Genomic DNA, 15,811 nt, shown 5'->3' on the forward strand with positions numbered 1-15,811 from the left:
TTGCTGCGTCGGCGGAGAGGCTTATGGGGTGCAGAAACTTTTCAGTCACCAGGGAAGTTCTTATTGCTTGGCTTGGTATGAAACATTGCATTTCCCTAAGATGTGAAGGGTACATGTCTTCATTTCCTTTTCCTGTGGCTTTGAAGTGTTCAGTGCATTAAGCCGGACTACCTTATGTGAGCTACAAACCTTAACTTTCTTTATTCAAATACCCAGTTTTCTTAATCTTGCAGTACTACCCTACATTCAAAGTCTAAGTCTCCAGCAATGTGCACTGTCCGTAGGGAGGTCAGCATCAAAGCAGTAATGGAGAATGAACCATTGTTAAATTCTATGAGGCATTTGCTTTTACTTTTCAGAGAAAGCCTGGGGGTTAAGTTATATGGTAGAGGAGTAGAGATTGTGACAACATTTTTGTAAGAATTACTTATCTTCTTCTTCAACCAGAGGCAGAGGTGCCAGACTAGACAATAGGAGAAGGCTTGTTTCTCAGTCCTCAAACGGACCCGTGGCCTGAGAGATGTGAGGCCATAGACCCTGTGCTCCACATGCCACACAGAAACTGCAGGCTATGAGCTGCTTCCAGGACTCAGCTCCAGGATTCATAAAGGTGACTCTGAAACCTTAAGCTATTGACAGGCTGCTGCAATAGGAAACTCTCAGCCTGTTTGGCAAGGCCTGGAGGAGGCTCTTTTCCATCAGGTTCACCTGGTTCTGCATCCTGTCCTTTCTCATCGTCTGACCTCCTGTGCTGTTTATCGTCAGTACTCTTCCCGGCACTCGGGCGGCACTATCTGAGATTATTCCTTTCTTTCTAAGAAATAAAAAATGGTTTTTGTAGTTGTTCCACTCAATTATTGGTTCTAAGAGTCAATTTTTTAACTTGTTTTGAGTATTATATTTATGTTATTCCCACCCCTCCAGGAAGACGGGAAGGAAGAATTTCCAAGTGTCAGCACAACTACGAAAAGAAATGTTCTTTGACCGAAGCTACCTGAGGTACTGTCTTAAGTTTTATCTAAAGTCCCTAGGGTGCTTCTCACCAGTCAGTAGAGTTTAGCAGAATAGCCTGCTGACTATAGAGACCGGGTTCTCACCAGACATCACTCCTATGGATATCTTGATCTTGGACGCTCTAGTCTCTAAAACTGTGAAAACTAAGTGTTATGATTTTTTTAAAAAAGTGTTTTGAGCCTTTCTGCGCTCCCTCGGCCTAGCGAGCAGGCAGGACCTCAACATGCAGAACGACGCCGGCGAGTTCGTGGACCTGTATGTGCCGCGGAAATGCTCCGCGAGCAACCGCATCATTGGTGCCAAGGACCACGCGTCCATTCAGATGAACGTGGCCGAGGTTGACAGGGTCACAGGTCGGTTTAATGGCCAGTTTAAAACCTACGCTATCTGCGGGGCCATTCGCAGGATGGGCGAGTCAGATGATTCTATTCTCCGATTGGCTAAAGCTGATGGGATTGTCTCCAAGAATTTTTGACCAGAAGAGATGGGGGAAAATCTGTCATAAATAAAAGTGAGAAAAAGTAAAAAAAAAAAAAAAAAAAAGTGTTTTGAGACCCAGACATGGTAGTTTATACCTTTAATCCCAGCACTCAGGAGGCAGAGTCAGGTGGATCTCCAAGTCTAGCCAGACAAAGCCAGCCCGGTCTACAAGGTGAGCACACAAAAACCGTGTCTTAAAAGCAAAATGAAAAAAAAATTGAAACAAGGCATCTTTATGTCTCCCGGCTATCGTGGAACCCACTCTGTAGACCAGGCTAGCCTTGAATTCAGAGATCCACCTGCCTCCGCCTGCTGTGCGCTGGGATTAAGGGCGTGCGTCATCACTCCTGGGTATGGTTTTTGTTGCAGTCTTGTTGTAGCATCTCTAATGACAAAAACAGGTGGCACTGAGATGAAACTGGAAATCTCTTTAGGACAGAGAGGGAAGGAAAAGACGGAGAAAGCTAGAATTAAGCAGCAAACACTGGGATAGCCATATATCTGGGCATCAGGCGCAGGATGAGAATAGGAAGTTTTCCCCAGGACCTTTGTCTGGGTTCCTGAGTCGGACTGGAGGGGAAGCAGCTGGGCCAGCTGCTTGTGGCAACTCTAGAGTCCTAGGAAAAGCTTGATTGTCCATAGACAGCCAAGCATAGCTAGTGTAAAAGGTCTAGCTAAGTAAGGAGGAGGAGTCTGAGAGACCTAACATCTCCATAAACTCAAAGGTCAACCAGCAGCTCGAAGTTCAGTGATAAGCAGGATATTCTGTCTCTTAGACGACTGATACCATCGGGTAGGGCCGAACCTAATTCCAGTGCTCCTCACCGGCTGAATGCCCACAGAGTGTGGTGTAAAGTCTAACAGAAGCCTGGCACAGAGGCCTGCAGGGAATCAGGCCCTCCCTGGTGCAGGCTTTACGAGAGCAATGTAAGCCCCACTGCTCTTCCTCTGAATGTAGGTCAGAGAATTGCACCAGAGTGGCTGCCACTTCTGGCTTAACCACAAGAAATGTGCTTCAAAGGTCACCTGAGGTAAGGAGGAGTGAACTAGGACAGAATCCCTGTGTAGCGTGTTGTTGCTGTTTTGACACCAACTGCATATCATTTCTCCACAGAACAACCACTTCTGTGGCACCAGCTATGTGCCCTAGGATGGTTGGGTCTCCGAAGAGAATAACGCAGGGTATGACACTCGGGGCCTCAGAAGCGAGGCTTCAAAAAGCAAACTCTCTCTCACTTACCTCTGTCCTTTTGTGTCTTGCTCTCCCTTTTCCTTCCGAAGTTAGAACCAGAAATTAGAATCTCTTCTGCTAAGGATATTCATAGATGAAATTGGAGAGGTGGCTCAGTGGTCAGGAGCACTGGCACCTCTGCATTCTGCTCCCAACTGCCTGTGACTCCAGCTACAGGGTGTGCGAAGCTCTCTTCTGTCCTCCTTGGGCACTGGCACACATGTGGAACACACTTACACAAACATAGATACAGAAATAGCAGAGCTACTTTTTTATAAGGGAGGTTCATAGAAACTAGATTCCTTTTTCCAAAAGTAAGCCACAATACCTGAGAATATTGCCTGAATTTCCCCTTGCTTCTTTGTCATTCATCTCCCTTGTGTGATACCAGACCATATAACCCTTATTTCATAACGGGTTCTGCCTATTCCTGGGAAGAACTAATGCTGTATCGAAAAGTCGGGAGGGATCTACAGACACTCAGGCCTTACTGGGTTCCACTCGGCTCACACCTTCTGCCTTAGGATTTCTGCTGTGAGAAGACACTATGGCCATGGCAACTCTTATAAGGAAAACATGTAATTGCGGTGGCTCACTTACAGTTTCAGAGGTTCAGTCTGTTATCATCATGCCAGGGAGATAGGCGGCATGTGGGCAGATGTGGAGCTGGAGAAGTAGCTGAGAGTCCTACATCTTGCAAGTAACAGGAAGTCAACTGAGTCACTGGGCGGTATTCTGAGTATAGGAAACCTCAAAGCCCACTTCCACAGAAACACAGTTCCTCCAACAAGGCCAGATTATAGGAGCCAATTACATTCAAACTACCACAACTTCTCTGTCCAAACACAGTCATGCTTCCCTGAGTCTAAGTATAAAAAAAATTCGGGAGCCTTGGGGCTGGAGAGATGGTTCAGTGGTTAAGAGCACTGACAGCTCTTCCAGAGGACCCAGGTTCAATTCCCAGCACCCACATGGCAACTCACAACTATCTGGAGATTCAGTTGCAGGGGATCTGACACCTTTGCACCAATGCACATAAAATAAAGTTAAATAAACCATAAAAATCTTTTGAAAAAATTGGGAGCCTTGACAGGTGGTGGTGGTGCACGCCTTTAATCCCAGAATTTGGGAGGCAAAGACAGTGAGTTTGAGGCCAACCTAGTCTACAGAGTAAGTTCCAGGACAGTCTCCAAAGCTACAGAGAAACCCTGTCTCGAAAAACCAAATAAATAAATAAATAAATAAAATAAAAAATTGGGAGCCTTCTCTGCATAACTGGAACTTCATTCCAAATGTCTCACATGACCCAGTCTGGCCTCTCAAACTTGATCTTACTCAAGGTTGAGCTCGAACTCCTGGTCCTCCTGCCTCCATCTTCTGAGAGCTGGGATTACTAATGTATGCCACCATATCCGCTGCACATAAACTTTGATTAAATAATTTTTTAGTCTTTTCTCTTTTTTCTAACCTACCTGTCTTTTGTTAGAGATGGGCCATGTACTAATTACTTTTCTTTTATCTTGATAAAATATTATGACCAAGGCAACTATAGAAGAAAGCATTTATTTGGGTTTCTGGGTCCAGAGAGGTAAGCGTCCGTTGTGGCACGGAGGCATGGCAGCAAGCAGTATGGTAAACAGAGCAGGGAGCTGAGAGCTCCTATTCCAGCCTCCAGCAAGAAGCAGAAAGAACAAACTGTAGCCTGACCTGCAGTGGCAGATTTCCCCCAGCTAGGCACTCCATCTAAGCTTCCCCAAACAGTACCACTGACTGGGGAACAAGTGTTCAAATCAATGAGTCTATGGGGCATATTCTCATTTCAGAATACCACAGGTGTGACCCTATGGTCAATAGGATTGTATCACTCTTTTATAGATTTAATGATTTTATTTTATGGGCATGAGTATCTTGCTTGCATGTATGTCTACCCATGGAGGTCAGAAGAGGGTGTCAAATCCCCTGGAACTAGAGTTACAGATGGTTGTGATCTGCCATGTGGTCCTAGAAACCAGCTGAAGCGTGATTCTCTGCCAGAGCAACGAGTGCTCTTGTCTGATGAGCCATCTCTCCATCTTAAACAGATGCCTCTCTTACCTTCCCCTGTGAATTCAGTTAAATTCTGACCCTCTTTACCTGGAGTTCAAGTTAGGTCTACAGGTTAAAGAATTCAGGCTCTCTCTGGGAATGCCAGTTCATTGGTTACTTTTCTCAAGGCTGTGACAAACACCCGACAAAGGCAATTTAAGGAAGGAGGATCTGTTTTGGCTCACAGTTCAGAAGACACAGACAGTCACCTGGGGGTGGGGGCAACGACTAAGATACACAGTTTTTCTGTTTAGTTTTATGTCATTTGACACAAGTTAGAGTTATCATAGAGGAGGGAGCCTCAATTGAGAAAATGTCTCCACATAAGATTAGGATAGGGGCTGGAGAGATGATCCAGAGGTTAAGAGCCCTGGCTGCTCTTCCAAAGGTCCTGAGTTCAATTCCCAGCAACTACAAGGTGGCTCACAACCATCTGTAATGAGATCTAGCACTCTCTTCTGGCCTAAAAAAGATCAGGATATAGGCAAGCCCATGGGGGCGTTTTCTTAATTATTGATTGGTGTGGACCATCCCTGGGCTGGTGGTCCTGAGTTCTATAAGAAAGCAGCCTGAGTGAGCCATGAGGAACAAAGTGGTAAACAACACTCCTTCAGGGCCTCTGCATCAACTCCTGCCTCCAGCTTCCTGCCCTCACCTCCTTCAAAGACGGACAGTGATGTGGAAGTGTAAGGAAGCAAACCTTTTCCTCCCCAGGTTTCTGTGGTCACGGTGTTTCAGCGCAGCGATAGAAACCTGCCTAAGGCAACAAGTCAAGAAGCACCAAGAGGTAAGTGCTGGTGTTAGCTCCCTTCCTCCTTTCTTCCTTTTCGCCCAACCCAGAGCCCCAACCTGTGGGATGGTGCTGCCCACATTCAGAATAGATTTTCCTCTCTGGAAACATGCCCCTGTCTCCTAGGTGATTCTTAGTGCTGCCAAACTGACAATGAACATCTACCACCACAGCCACTTTCTGAAAACACCAGTGTTCACCAGTATTGAAACATACCAAAGCCTCATTTCTTCAAGGTCTTGACAAAGTGTCATTAGGTAAGATTCATTAAATCATTGGCCACTGATGACTGGACTCAACTTTGAATAAGAATGCCCCCCACTCCCGGGCATTGGTGGGCCTGCCTTTAATTCCAGCACTCAGGAGGCAAAGGCAGGTGGATTTCTGTGAGTTTTGAGACCAGCCTGGTCTACAGAGTGAGTTCTAGGACTCTCTCTCTCTCTCTCTCTCTCTCTCTCTCTCTCTCTCTCTCTCTCTCTCTCTCTCTCTTTCTCTCTCTGAGACAGGGTTTCTCTGTAGCTTCGGAGCCTGTCCTGGAACTAGCTCTTGTAGACCAGGCTGGTCTCAAACTCACAGAGATCCGCCTGCCTCTGCCTCCCAAATGCTGGGATTAAAGGCGTGCACCACCACTGCCCGGCTTAGGACTGACTCTTTAGCTACTAGGAAACTCTGTCTTGAAACCCTGTCTCAAAAAACCAGAAAGAAAAAGAAAAAGAAAAAGAATGGCCCCCACAGGCTCACATATTTGAATGCTTGACCCTTAAGGAGTGGCATTACTGGAGAAGGATTAGGAGGTGTAGCCTTGCTAGAGGAAGTGTGTCACTGGGGTAGGCTTTGGAGTTTCAGATGCTCAAGCCAGACCTAGTGTTCTCCTGCTACCTGTGAATCCAAAGGCAGACTTCCCAGCTACCTCTCCAGCACCATGTCTGCTGCATGCCACCATGCTTCCCACAGGACAAAAGGGAACTAAACTGCAGAACTATAAGGGAGCCCCAGTTAAATGCTTTCTTCTATAAGAGATGCCATGGTTATTGTGCTTTTCACAGCGGTGGAACACTGACTAAGACAGGGACTGAGATTTCTAGTCCTTTAAACTCTTGACTGATTGTTCTGGTAATCAGGCCTCATCCTGAACCTTTTGAGCACACCCCCATCTTTATTATCACAAAAAAAGACTCATCACTCAGGAGATCCCAAAGGCTTTAGGATCTGTGCTAGGAACAAGGGACAAAGACCCAATGTGTGTTACTGTCCTGCAGCCCCCAGCTACCCTGAGAGCAGGGTAGCTCCTTCCAGAGGAGATCAGGTTACAGGGGAAAAGGGAGGGACAACCCCCAGCTAATTGTGAGCAGGCAGTCCTTCCAGAGGTGATCAGGTTACAGGGGAAAGGGAGGGACTTCCAGGAAAGGCACGGGTTCCCACACTTTGGTGCATTTAGAATCTTCCAGGAAGCTTATTCAAAGTATAGATTATTGGATCTAACTCGGTGATTCTTAGCAGTAAGGCCGGGATGTGCTGGAGCATTTATCTTTAATAACTTTGCCAACTAAGTCCCATCGCCACTGAAGCCTGAGGACAGAGGAAACACAGCTCTGAGTCCCCACCTTTTCCTCACCCCAAAGAATCATTTCTTCCTAGAAGCCTCCCAGCCATATCTGCAGGGGAAGCCCCAACTCTGACTGCAGGTTCTGATCTTTTCCTTATTAAAAAGTGGGCAGAATCATGGCAGAAAACTGAAGTTGCTAGAAGCACACCTTTAGAACCTAAAGATTCTGTCTCAGGATTCTGACATTCAGAAAAACAATCAGAGTTTACATTGGCTTTTCTCTGAAGGCAATGTTGTTATTTTGTGACTAAGAAAACAGACAGAGAAGACTGGGGTCAAAGGCATGGCTCCAATATGGTCCTCCAAACAGTACTATGAGAAGGAAACACATCTAGCTGGGATGGCTTGCTTTTGAGCTGTGTCTCTACAGCCACCATGCAGTGTGAATCCTCCCAGAATCTCTGGGACAGAAGTGGTGGCGCTGATGGGGCCACTGTGCGCTGCTAAGCAGGAGAAGCACCTTCTCCCAAAGTCTACTGCCCTAAGCAGCTGCTTCCCCAGAGCCTCCCCCAGGATAGCAAGTCCTTCCCAGTGTCTTTGGCTCAGAGTGCTGGCCTCAGGCTCCTGCGGGGGGCGAGGGGAGCTCAGCACAAACATCTTTACATCTTTACCTGGGTTCAGTTTCCAGCACCCACACACATGCAGGCCACGACCATCTGTGATCTGCTACATGAACAGTGGGGAAATGAACGAAAGAAAGGAAAGGTTCCCCTGCCTACCCCTGATGACTTTTTTTTTTTTTTTTTTTTTTTTTTTTTTTGGTTTTTCGAGACAGAATTTCTCTGTAGCTTTGGACCCTGTCCTGAAACTAGCTAAACTAGGTCTTGTAGACCACGCTGGCCTTGAACTCACCAAGATCCACTAGTGCTGGGATTAAAGGCATGTGCCACCACCGCCCAGCCCTGATGATTATTCTTGGCTGACAACTTGACTACATCTGGAGTTAACTAAAACCCAAGTGAATGGTTACACCTGTGGAGGATTTTTTTTAATTATTATTAATTAAACCATTTGAGGGCTGGAGAGATGGCTCAGCAGTTAAGAGCATTGCCTGCTCTTCCAAAGGTCCTGAGTTCAATTCCCAGGAACCGCATGGTGGCTCACAACCATCTGTAATGAGATCTGGTGTCTTCTTCTGGCCTGCAGGCAAACATGCAGATAGAATATTGTATACATAATAAATAAATAAATAAATATTTTTTTTAAAGATTAATGGATAGATAGTTATAGTTTTCCTTAGTTATGATAAAAGATAAAGTAGATATAAAAATTGTAACTGTAATTCTTGCTTTTGTTATAACTGTTTTGTTATATGTAATTTTTTGTTTTATTTAAACAGAAAAAGGGAAAATGATGTAGGTGGGTCTTCTGTTTTGTGTTGATTTCATTGGTTAATTAATAAAGAAAACTGCTTGGCCTGATAAGTCAGAAATAGGTAGGTGGGGAAGACAGAACAGAATGCTGGGAAGAAGGCAGTGAGGCAGATGCCTCAGGCAGTCGCCATGAAGCCAGCCACCAGGTCAGACATGCTGAATCTTTCCCGGTAACCACCACCTTGTGGTGCTACACAGATTATTAGAAGTGGGTTAAGCAAGATGTGAGAGTTAGTCAGTAAGAGGCTAGAGCTAATGGGCTAGGTAGTGTTTAAATAAAAAAAAAAAAGTTAAGTCATTTGAAGCATGAAAACTCACCTTAATTCCAGATCTTTTGAGGTGGGAAGATCCATCTTCAATCTGGGCCTTACCTTCTGGTGGCGGCTTATATAATGGACCTGGAAGGAGAAATTTCGCTCTTGCCTGCTTGCCCTTCCTCTCGTTGGCAGGTCCACCCTCCACTGGTAGTAGCGTCTACTTCTTCAGCATTCCAGCATAGATGGAAGACTGGCTGAGACATCCAGCACTGTAGACCGAACAGCTACTGGGTTCTTGGACTTTCCAATGGGAGACAGCATTGTTGGAATAATTGGACCATAACTTGTAATCCACTCTAATAAATTACACATACACAGAGACTCATTGTTCCATCAGTTCTGTTTCTGAGTGTAGTGCTGCCTTCAGCATCTCTTGTATTTTCTTGGGACATGGATTCCTGTCACTTACTTTGTCCTCATCTATGACTGTGGACCCTGAGTTTGTGCTTTGTTCTCCACTGTTCCCTATTGGTCCACCACAGCCTCTGCTGTGGGGCCGTTCTGTGGGGACCCTTATCCTTTCTCCTTAGGTGTATATGCTGTAGTGGCCTCTCCATACCCTCTTGGCTGTGGCTTCCTCTAACCTCTCTTCTCACAGCCACAGAGTGTTGAAGCACAGTTAATAAAAACTCAGAGACAGAAATTGGGTTCAACCTGAAGGTCGGAAAAAAAAAAAAACAGCCAGCCACTGGCTCTTACCTCTGCCTCAGTCCGAAATGATGACCCTGCCTCCAAGAATCTCAGAATGAGACTGTGCCTGAGTGCTGTCTCCTCCTATTCATTCCTCTCTAGGACTGGGATTAAGGGTGTGCACCACTACTGCCTAGTTTCTATGGCAAACTAGTGTGGATACTGGGATTAAGATGTGTGCTTTTCTTCTGTACCATATCCATTTGTTCATTCGTGCTGATCTAACTTTTAAGGGCCCAAGTATCTTTTTGCATTCTAAATTAACATTTTCCAAAGCCAGAGATTCACTGAGTACTCTCTAGCTTCTGGATCTCCTACCCTCTTTGTGCAGCTTTAGTTAATCTTTGCTAAAAATTCACTAAAGGGTTAGCTTGGGCATTATATAACCTTTCTCTTAGTTCTTGAATCTTGCCCCAGCATTCAAGGCTGCACTATGGCATAGGGACAAGATGTGTTCATTGCATATAGCTTGACTATCTGGATCAGCATAACAGCCCTCACCCACTGGGAGGCTTTAAAACTTCTGACTCTACCTTGATGTTCAAGGGCCTTAACTTTCTCTAATAATTCTCCTGCTGAAGTGCTGGACCATGGTCTATCAGAGCTGAAACTAGTGAAGCCAATAGTGTGGAGCAACCTTATTTCTTGAAGCCCATGTCTTTACCAACTCCCTCACATAAGATACTACTGCCATGGGGCTGGAGAGATGGCTCAGAGGTTAAGAGCATTGCCTGCTCTTCCAAAGGTCCTGAGTTCAGTTCACAGCAACCACATGGTGGCTCCCAACCATCTGTAATGGGGTCTGGTGCCCTCTTCTGGCCTGCAGACATACACACAGACAGAATATTGTATACATAATAAATAAATAAATAAATAAAATATTTTTAAAAGATAAAAAGGATACTGCTGTCATAAGATACCACTGCTTGCTTAATATCTTTAAAATTTTTCATACATATAGGCTCCCATTTATATTTGGTATATCCTTTTGGGTATTGAACATTTTCTGGCTTTTCAGAGGAAATATCAGGATAAATAACTAAAACACGGTAAGTCATCTCTGACCATGTACTGGTACTGGCGATGCTAAATCTTTACTATTGTCCTTTGCTTGCACCTCCTCTCCTTGCTTATCAGTTCTGACAAGTTCCTCAATTGATCCAAATCTTTCTATCACTGTCTTATATAAAATCTGAATCTCTTGACCTGTGAATATTTCTAATCATATCATCAAATCAGTTAATTTCTGGTTCTCATTCTGCACATGTGATTCTAAGTTTTTAATTTTTTCCATAAATATACCTTCTCATCCTTAAAGATTATTTGGATGGTGTGTAGATTGCCCTCCAGGAGTGATGTTCTATCTGCTAGCTCATCATAACATTTTAACAGATTTTGAGTGCCAATTTCAACAGTATGAATCTTTTTAGATAATCTCTCAGTACCATTTTGTAAGGTTTTATAACCCATTGGCATGGATTGAATTTTGCCTGTCAAATTAAGGCTATTATTTTCAATGGTATGAATCCTTTCTGCTAACTTCTCATTACCAGTTTGTAAAGACTGTATCATTTCTTAAAGTTTCTCATTCTTGACTCTGTTATCTAACCATTTATTTAAAGATATAATATAAATTATCAAAATGATAGTAGCCAGGGCTAAGAATGTATATGTCTTAGGTAGATCATATACCTCTCTTAGAATTCCATTTAATAGAAACAAAAATGTTTTTAAATTCCTGGATGGGGATATTATCTGAAATTATCTTAGGAGTGATTTACAAATTACAAAAAAAATTAAAAGATTATAGTTAGCAAATGACTTACCTCTGTCAAAAATCCTGCTTTAGTTGAGATTTTAAGGTTTAATAATGATGTGGGCCAGAAAAATCTGTGGATTTTCTAAGCCGAACTCAATAGGCCGGGAGGTGGTGGCACACGTCTTTAATCCCAGCACTCAGAAGGCAGAGGCAGGGGGATCTTTGTGAGTTTGAGGCCAGTCTGGTTTACAAAGCATGTTCCAGGACAGCCAGGACTGTTCCACAGAGAAACCCTGTCTCAAAAAACAAAGCAAAACAAGAATACAGCACTAGTTCAAAGTTCAGAAATCCCATGAAAGGACAGACTTGTCACACTATTTACCAAAGGTCTTTTCCATACTTAAATAACCAGAAGTTCTGAACTGTTAGGAAGGAGACCAAGATACTTAAGCTAATTCTTCCATCGAGAACATATCTAAAAACACATGGTGGACGGCGTTGTCTAGAAAGTAAGTCATTAGGGCTGCAGAAATGATTCTGTGGTCAAAAGATGGACTACTCTTTTTTTTTTTTTTTTGGAGGCGGGGGGTTGGTTTTTGTTTTCTCAAGACAAGGTTACACTGTACTTTTGGAGCCTGCCTTGGCAGTAGCTCTTGTAGTCCAGGCTGTCCTCGAACTCACAGCGATCTGCTTGCCTCTGCCTCCTGAGTACTGGGATTAAAGGCGTGCGCCACCACCGTCCAGTGAGATGGACTATTCTTCCAACCACCTAAGTACAGTTCCCAGTACTGACACTGAAAGTCGCAATGCCTGCGACTCTAGCTCCAGAGAATCTGACCTCTTCTGGTCTCTGAGGGTACAGACACACAAATACAAATGCACACATATGCACACATGCATATATATACACATATATATGTATATATGTATGTATGTATGTATCTTCTTTTTAAAAGGAGACGGAGAGATGACTCAGCGGTTAAGAAGAGCACTGACTATTCTTCAGAGTACCAGGGTTCAATTCCCAGCACACACATGTTATTTCACAACCATTTCTAAGTCCACTCCCAGGAGTCTGACCTTTGCAGGCACTGTACACATGTGGTGCATAGATGTGGGAATGCCAAATGGTCACACACATAAAGCAAAGACAAAGGATAATATGTTTTCTTTTAAAGAAAGAACTGTACTAGCATGCAGCATATGTGATACCTGTATTTGTGTTATCACACTGCCACTAGCTAGCTTTTTGACCACAGTTTGAACAAATATAGGTCTAAGAGGTGCATTTTTCTCTCTCACCCGTGTGTGTGTGTGTGTGTGTTTGTGTGTGCGCGCGCGCGCATGCATGTGTATGTGTGGCTTGGAGACTGTTGAAGAACAAAGTGATACATTAGTTGCCATGGTAAATCCTTTTCCTCAGAGCAAAGTAACTATTGAGAGCTGTTATAATTTGCTATTTATTTCATTTTAGAAGGACATGAATGCTTTTATTTCCTTCTTCCATTTAAACATTTTATCAGCTTCAGAGTTTCTATTTTTTACCTTTTTAATCTCTGGGGAAAATGTGCCTCATTGCAGAATGGGATTCAGCAGTGATGGTGAAATCATGTGCATTTTTCTCCTCAAAGAAAATAGTTACTGTAATTTTATATTTTGGCCTGCGCATCCTAAAAGCAGCTGACTGTGATCTCACGTCAAAGGCCGTTTTTAAAGCAGGTGAGAGACCTCAGTCTTCGGAGTTCATCTGGAAAGGGGGGGGGTGTTATGCAGGGAGTCTTTGTAAATGGTCCCATTACATCTGTAGTCAGTAATTTTCTATTAGAATCATCTGTCAGGCAAACGCTAAAAGATAAAAATTATTTATCATTATTATTGTTTCTTTGTTTTTGAAACAGAGTTAGTCTAGTCTGAAAGTTCTGATTTTTCTGCCTCCACCTCCCAAATGCACTGTCTTTCTTGAATACATGACAAAAATTAAATGTGTTTTTATAGCAACAATGAGTTCTGAAGCTGTGGCAAAAGCATCTTTGGTTCTGCTGCCTGTGGACTTGTGATAGCCATAGGTCCGAAGATAGTTAAGGACTTGTCTTAGTTAGGGTTTCTGTTGCTATGAAGAAACACCATGACCACGGTAACTCTTATGAAGGAAAACATTTCATTGAGATGGCAACTTATAGTTTCAGAGGTTCAGTCCATTATCATCATAGTAGAACATGTCGGCATGTAGACAGACATGGTGCTGGAGAGGTAGCTTATACTTCTACATCTTGCAGGCAACAGGAAATGAACATTGTTTTGAGCATATATGAGACCTCAAAGCCTGCCTCTGCAGTCACACACTTCTTCCAACACCACACCTACTCCAATAAGGCCACACCTCCTAATACTGCCACTCCCTTTGGAGGCCATTTTCTTTGAAACCACCACAGTACCGTTGAAAAGAAAAGAGACTTTGACACAAAACTAACATTGAGAAGTAAGGATATACAATCTGCACTGACAAACTTGAGTGTGCTCAAGCCACAACTTTGTAAAAATACCCAGCGCACGCCTTTAATCCTAGAGACAGGCAGAGACAGGCAGAGACAGGCAGATCTCTGTGTGTTCAAGGCCAGTCTGGTCTATAGAGCTAGTTCCAGGACAAGCACCAAAGCTACAGAGAAACCCTGTCTCAAAAACCAATATTAATTAGTTAATTAATTTAAAGTAATAAGAAATATACAACCCAACATTTTCTAAGGTGATCATGGGTTTTTTCCTTTTCTAGAATGCATGGTTGTACCTGTTACCAAGGTTGCCCCCACTCACTTCACATACGTCCTTCCCTTTTCTTTCCCATACTCTTTTTCTCCAAAGATATTTACATATGTATATGGGTGCTTATATGTATATATACTTGCACAAGCAGATTTTGCACAACCAGAAGAAGGTGTTGACTCCTATGGGGCTACAGTGATAGACAGTTGTGAACTGTCATATTGATGCTGGGAACCGAATTCAGGACCTCTGTAAGAACAGTCAGTACAAGAGTATAAGAATCCACTGAGACATCTTCCCAGCCCTCCCTCTCATTCTTTCTCTTTCTCCTTCTAGTGCTTTCCTGTCTTTTTTAAATTTATTTTATTTATTTATTTATGTAGTAGAAGGAGCGGGCTGAGTCCTGCCACTGGGCTAGCTTAACCCTGAAATAAACACACAGAAAACTGTATTAATTGAATTTCTGCCTGGCCCATTAGCTCTTGCCTCTTATTGGCTAACTCTCACATCTTGATTAACTCATTTCTATTAAATCTGTGTATCACCACGTGACTGTGGCTTACCGGCAAGATTCTAACCTACATCCGCCTCGGGCAGGAGAATCATGGCATCTGCAACATTGCCTTCTTCCCAGCATTCTGTTCTGTCTACTCCACCCACCCAAATTCTGCCCTATCCAAAGGCCAAGGCAGTCTCTTTATTCAACCAATGAAAGCAACACACAAACAGAAGAACCTCCTACACCATATTTATTTGGTTTTATTTCTCTGTAGCCTTTGGAGCCTGTCCTGGAACTAGCTCTTGTAGACTAGGCTGGCCTCAGACTTTCAGAGATCCACCTGTCTCTGCTTGCCGAGTACTGGCATTAAAGGTGTGTGCCGCCACCACCCAGCTAAATTTATTTTATTTTTGAATATTTGTATGTGTGTGTGTATGAGAGAGAGATGTGTGTAAGTATGATGTGTGAATTTGTGAGGTCAGATGACAACTTTGTGGACTTGATTTATTTTCTCCAAATTTGTGTGGGGTGCTGGCTAGTTTTATGTCAATTTGACACAAGCTATAGTCATCTGAGAGGAGGGAGCCTTAGTTGAGAAAGTGTGTTCATAAGATTGGGCTGTGGGCAAGCCTGTAAGATGTTGTCTTAATTAGTAACTCATGTGGGCTGGTAGTCCTTGATTCTATAAGAAAGCAGGCTGAGCAAGCCATGGGGAGCAAACCAGTAAGCACTGTTCCTCCATGGCCTCTGCAGCTCTCACCCCCAGGTTCCTACCCAGTTAAAGTTCCTGTCCTAACTTCCTTTGATGTGGAAATAAAAGTCAAATAAACCTCTTCCTCTTCAACTTGCTTTTGGTCCTGGTGTTTCATCTCAACAATAGAAACCCGAAGACATATGTGTTCAAGAGATTGAATTCAGGCTACCAGGCTTAGTGGCAAGCAACTTTTTACTGGCTGAACCATCTTGTCCCCACCCAATTCTGTCCCCCTCTTAATCATATTTACACCATTCCTGTGGAGGCCCAAAAATCTGAGCCCATTTCCACATTGACCAAAGGTCAGAGAGTTGGAACTTACCTTTATTCCTTCAAAGTAATTGCATTCCTACCTCAAAGGTCCCATCTAGATTTAGATCAGAGAGTTCTGCTTACTCACGGTTATTGTCAACAGGTGTGGCTAATATCTAGACCTTGTATTTCAAGAATAGA

At 43.6% G+C, this 15,811-nt stretch overlaps 1 protein-coding gene and 1 long non-coding RNA gene across 2 annotated transcripts; both read left to right on the plus strand.

Annotated features, from left to right (window-relative positions):
- The first annotated feature begins 450 nt into the window (after positions 1 to 450).
- Positions 451 to 9,217, plus strand: LOC119806394. Its single transcript, XR_005284210.1, has 4 exons — positions 451 to 610; positions 925 to 999; positions 5,525 to 5,597; positions 8,909 to 9,217. It is a non-coding gene; the product is annotated as an uncharacterized LOC119806394 (long non-coding RNA).
- LOC119806393 (40S ribosomal protein S21) lies at positions 1,213 to 1,544 on the plus strand. Its single transcript, XM_038318106.1, has one exon. The coding sequence runs from the start codon at positions 1,238 to 1,240 to the stop codon at positions 1,487 to 1,489; it is 252 nt and encodes an 83-aa protein (XP_038174034.1). The 5' UTR covers positions 1,213 to 1,237; the 3' UTR covers positions 1,490 to 1,544.
- Positions 9,218 to 15,811: the final 6,594 nt, after the last annotated feature.

Source organism: Arvicola amphibius, chromosome 2, assembly GCF_903992535.2.
Source record: "Arvicola amphibius chromosome 2, mArvAmp1.2, whole genome shotgun sequence".
Taxonomy (NCBI): domain Eukaryota; kingdom Metazoa; phylum Chordata; class Mammalia; order Rodentia; family Cricetidae; genus Arvicola; species Arvicola amphibius.

Coding starts and splice junctions, on each gene's coding strand:
- LOC119806393 (XM_038318106.1), top strand. CDS start 1,238: ATGCAGAACGACGCCGGCGAGTTCGTGGACCTGTATGTGCCGCGGAAA.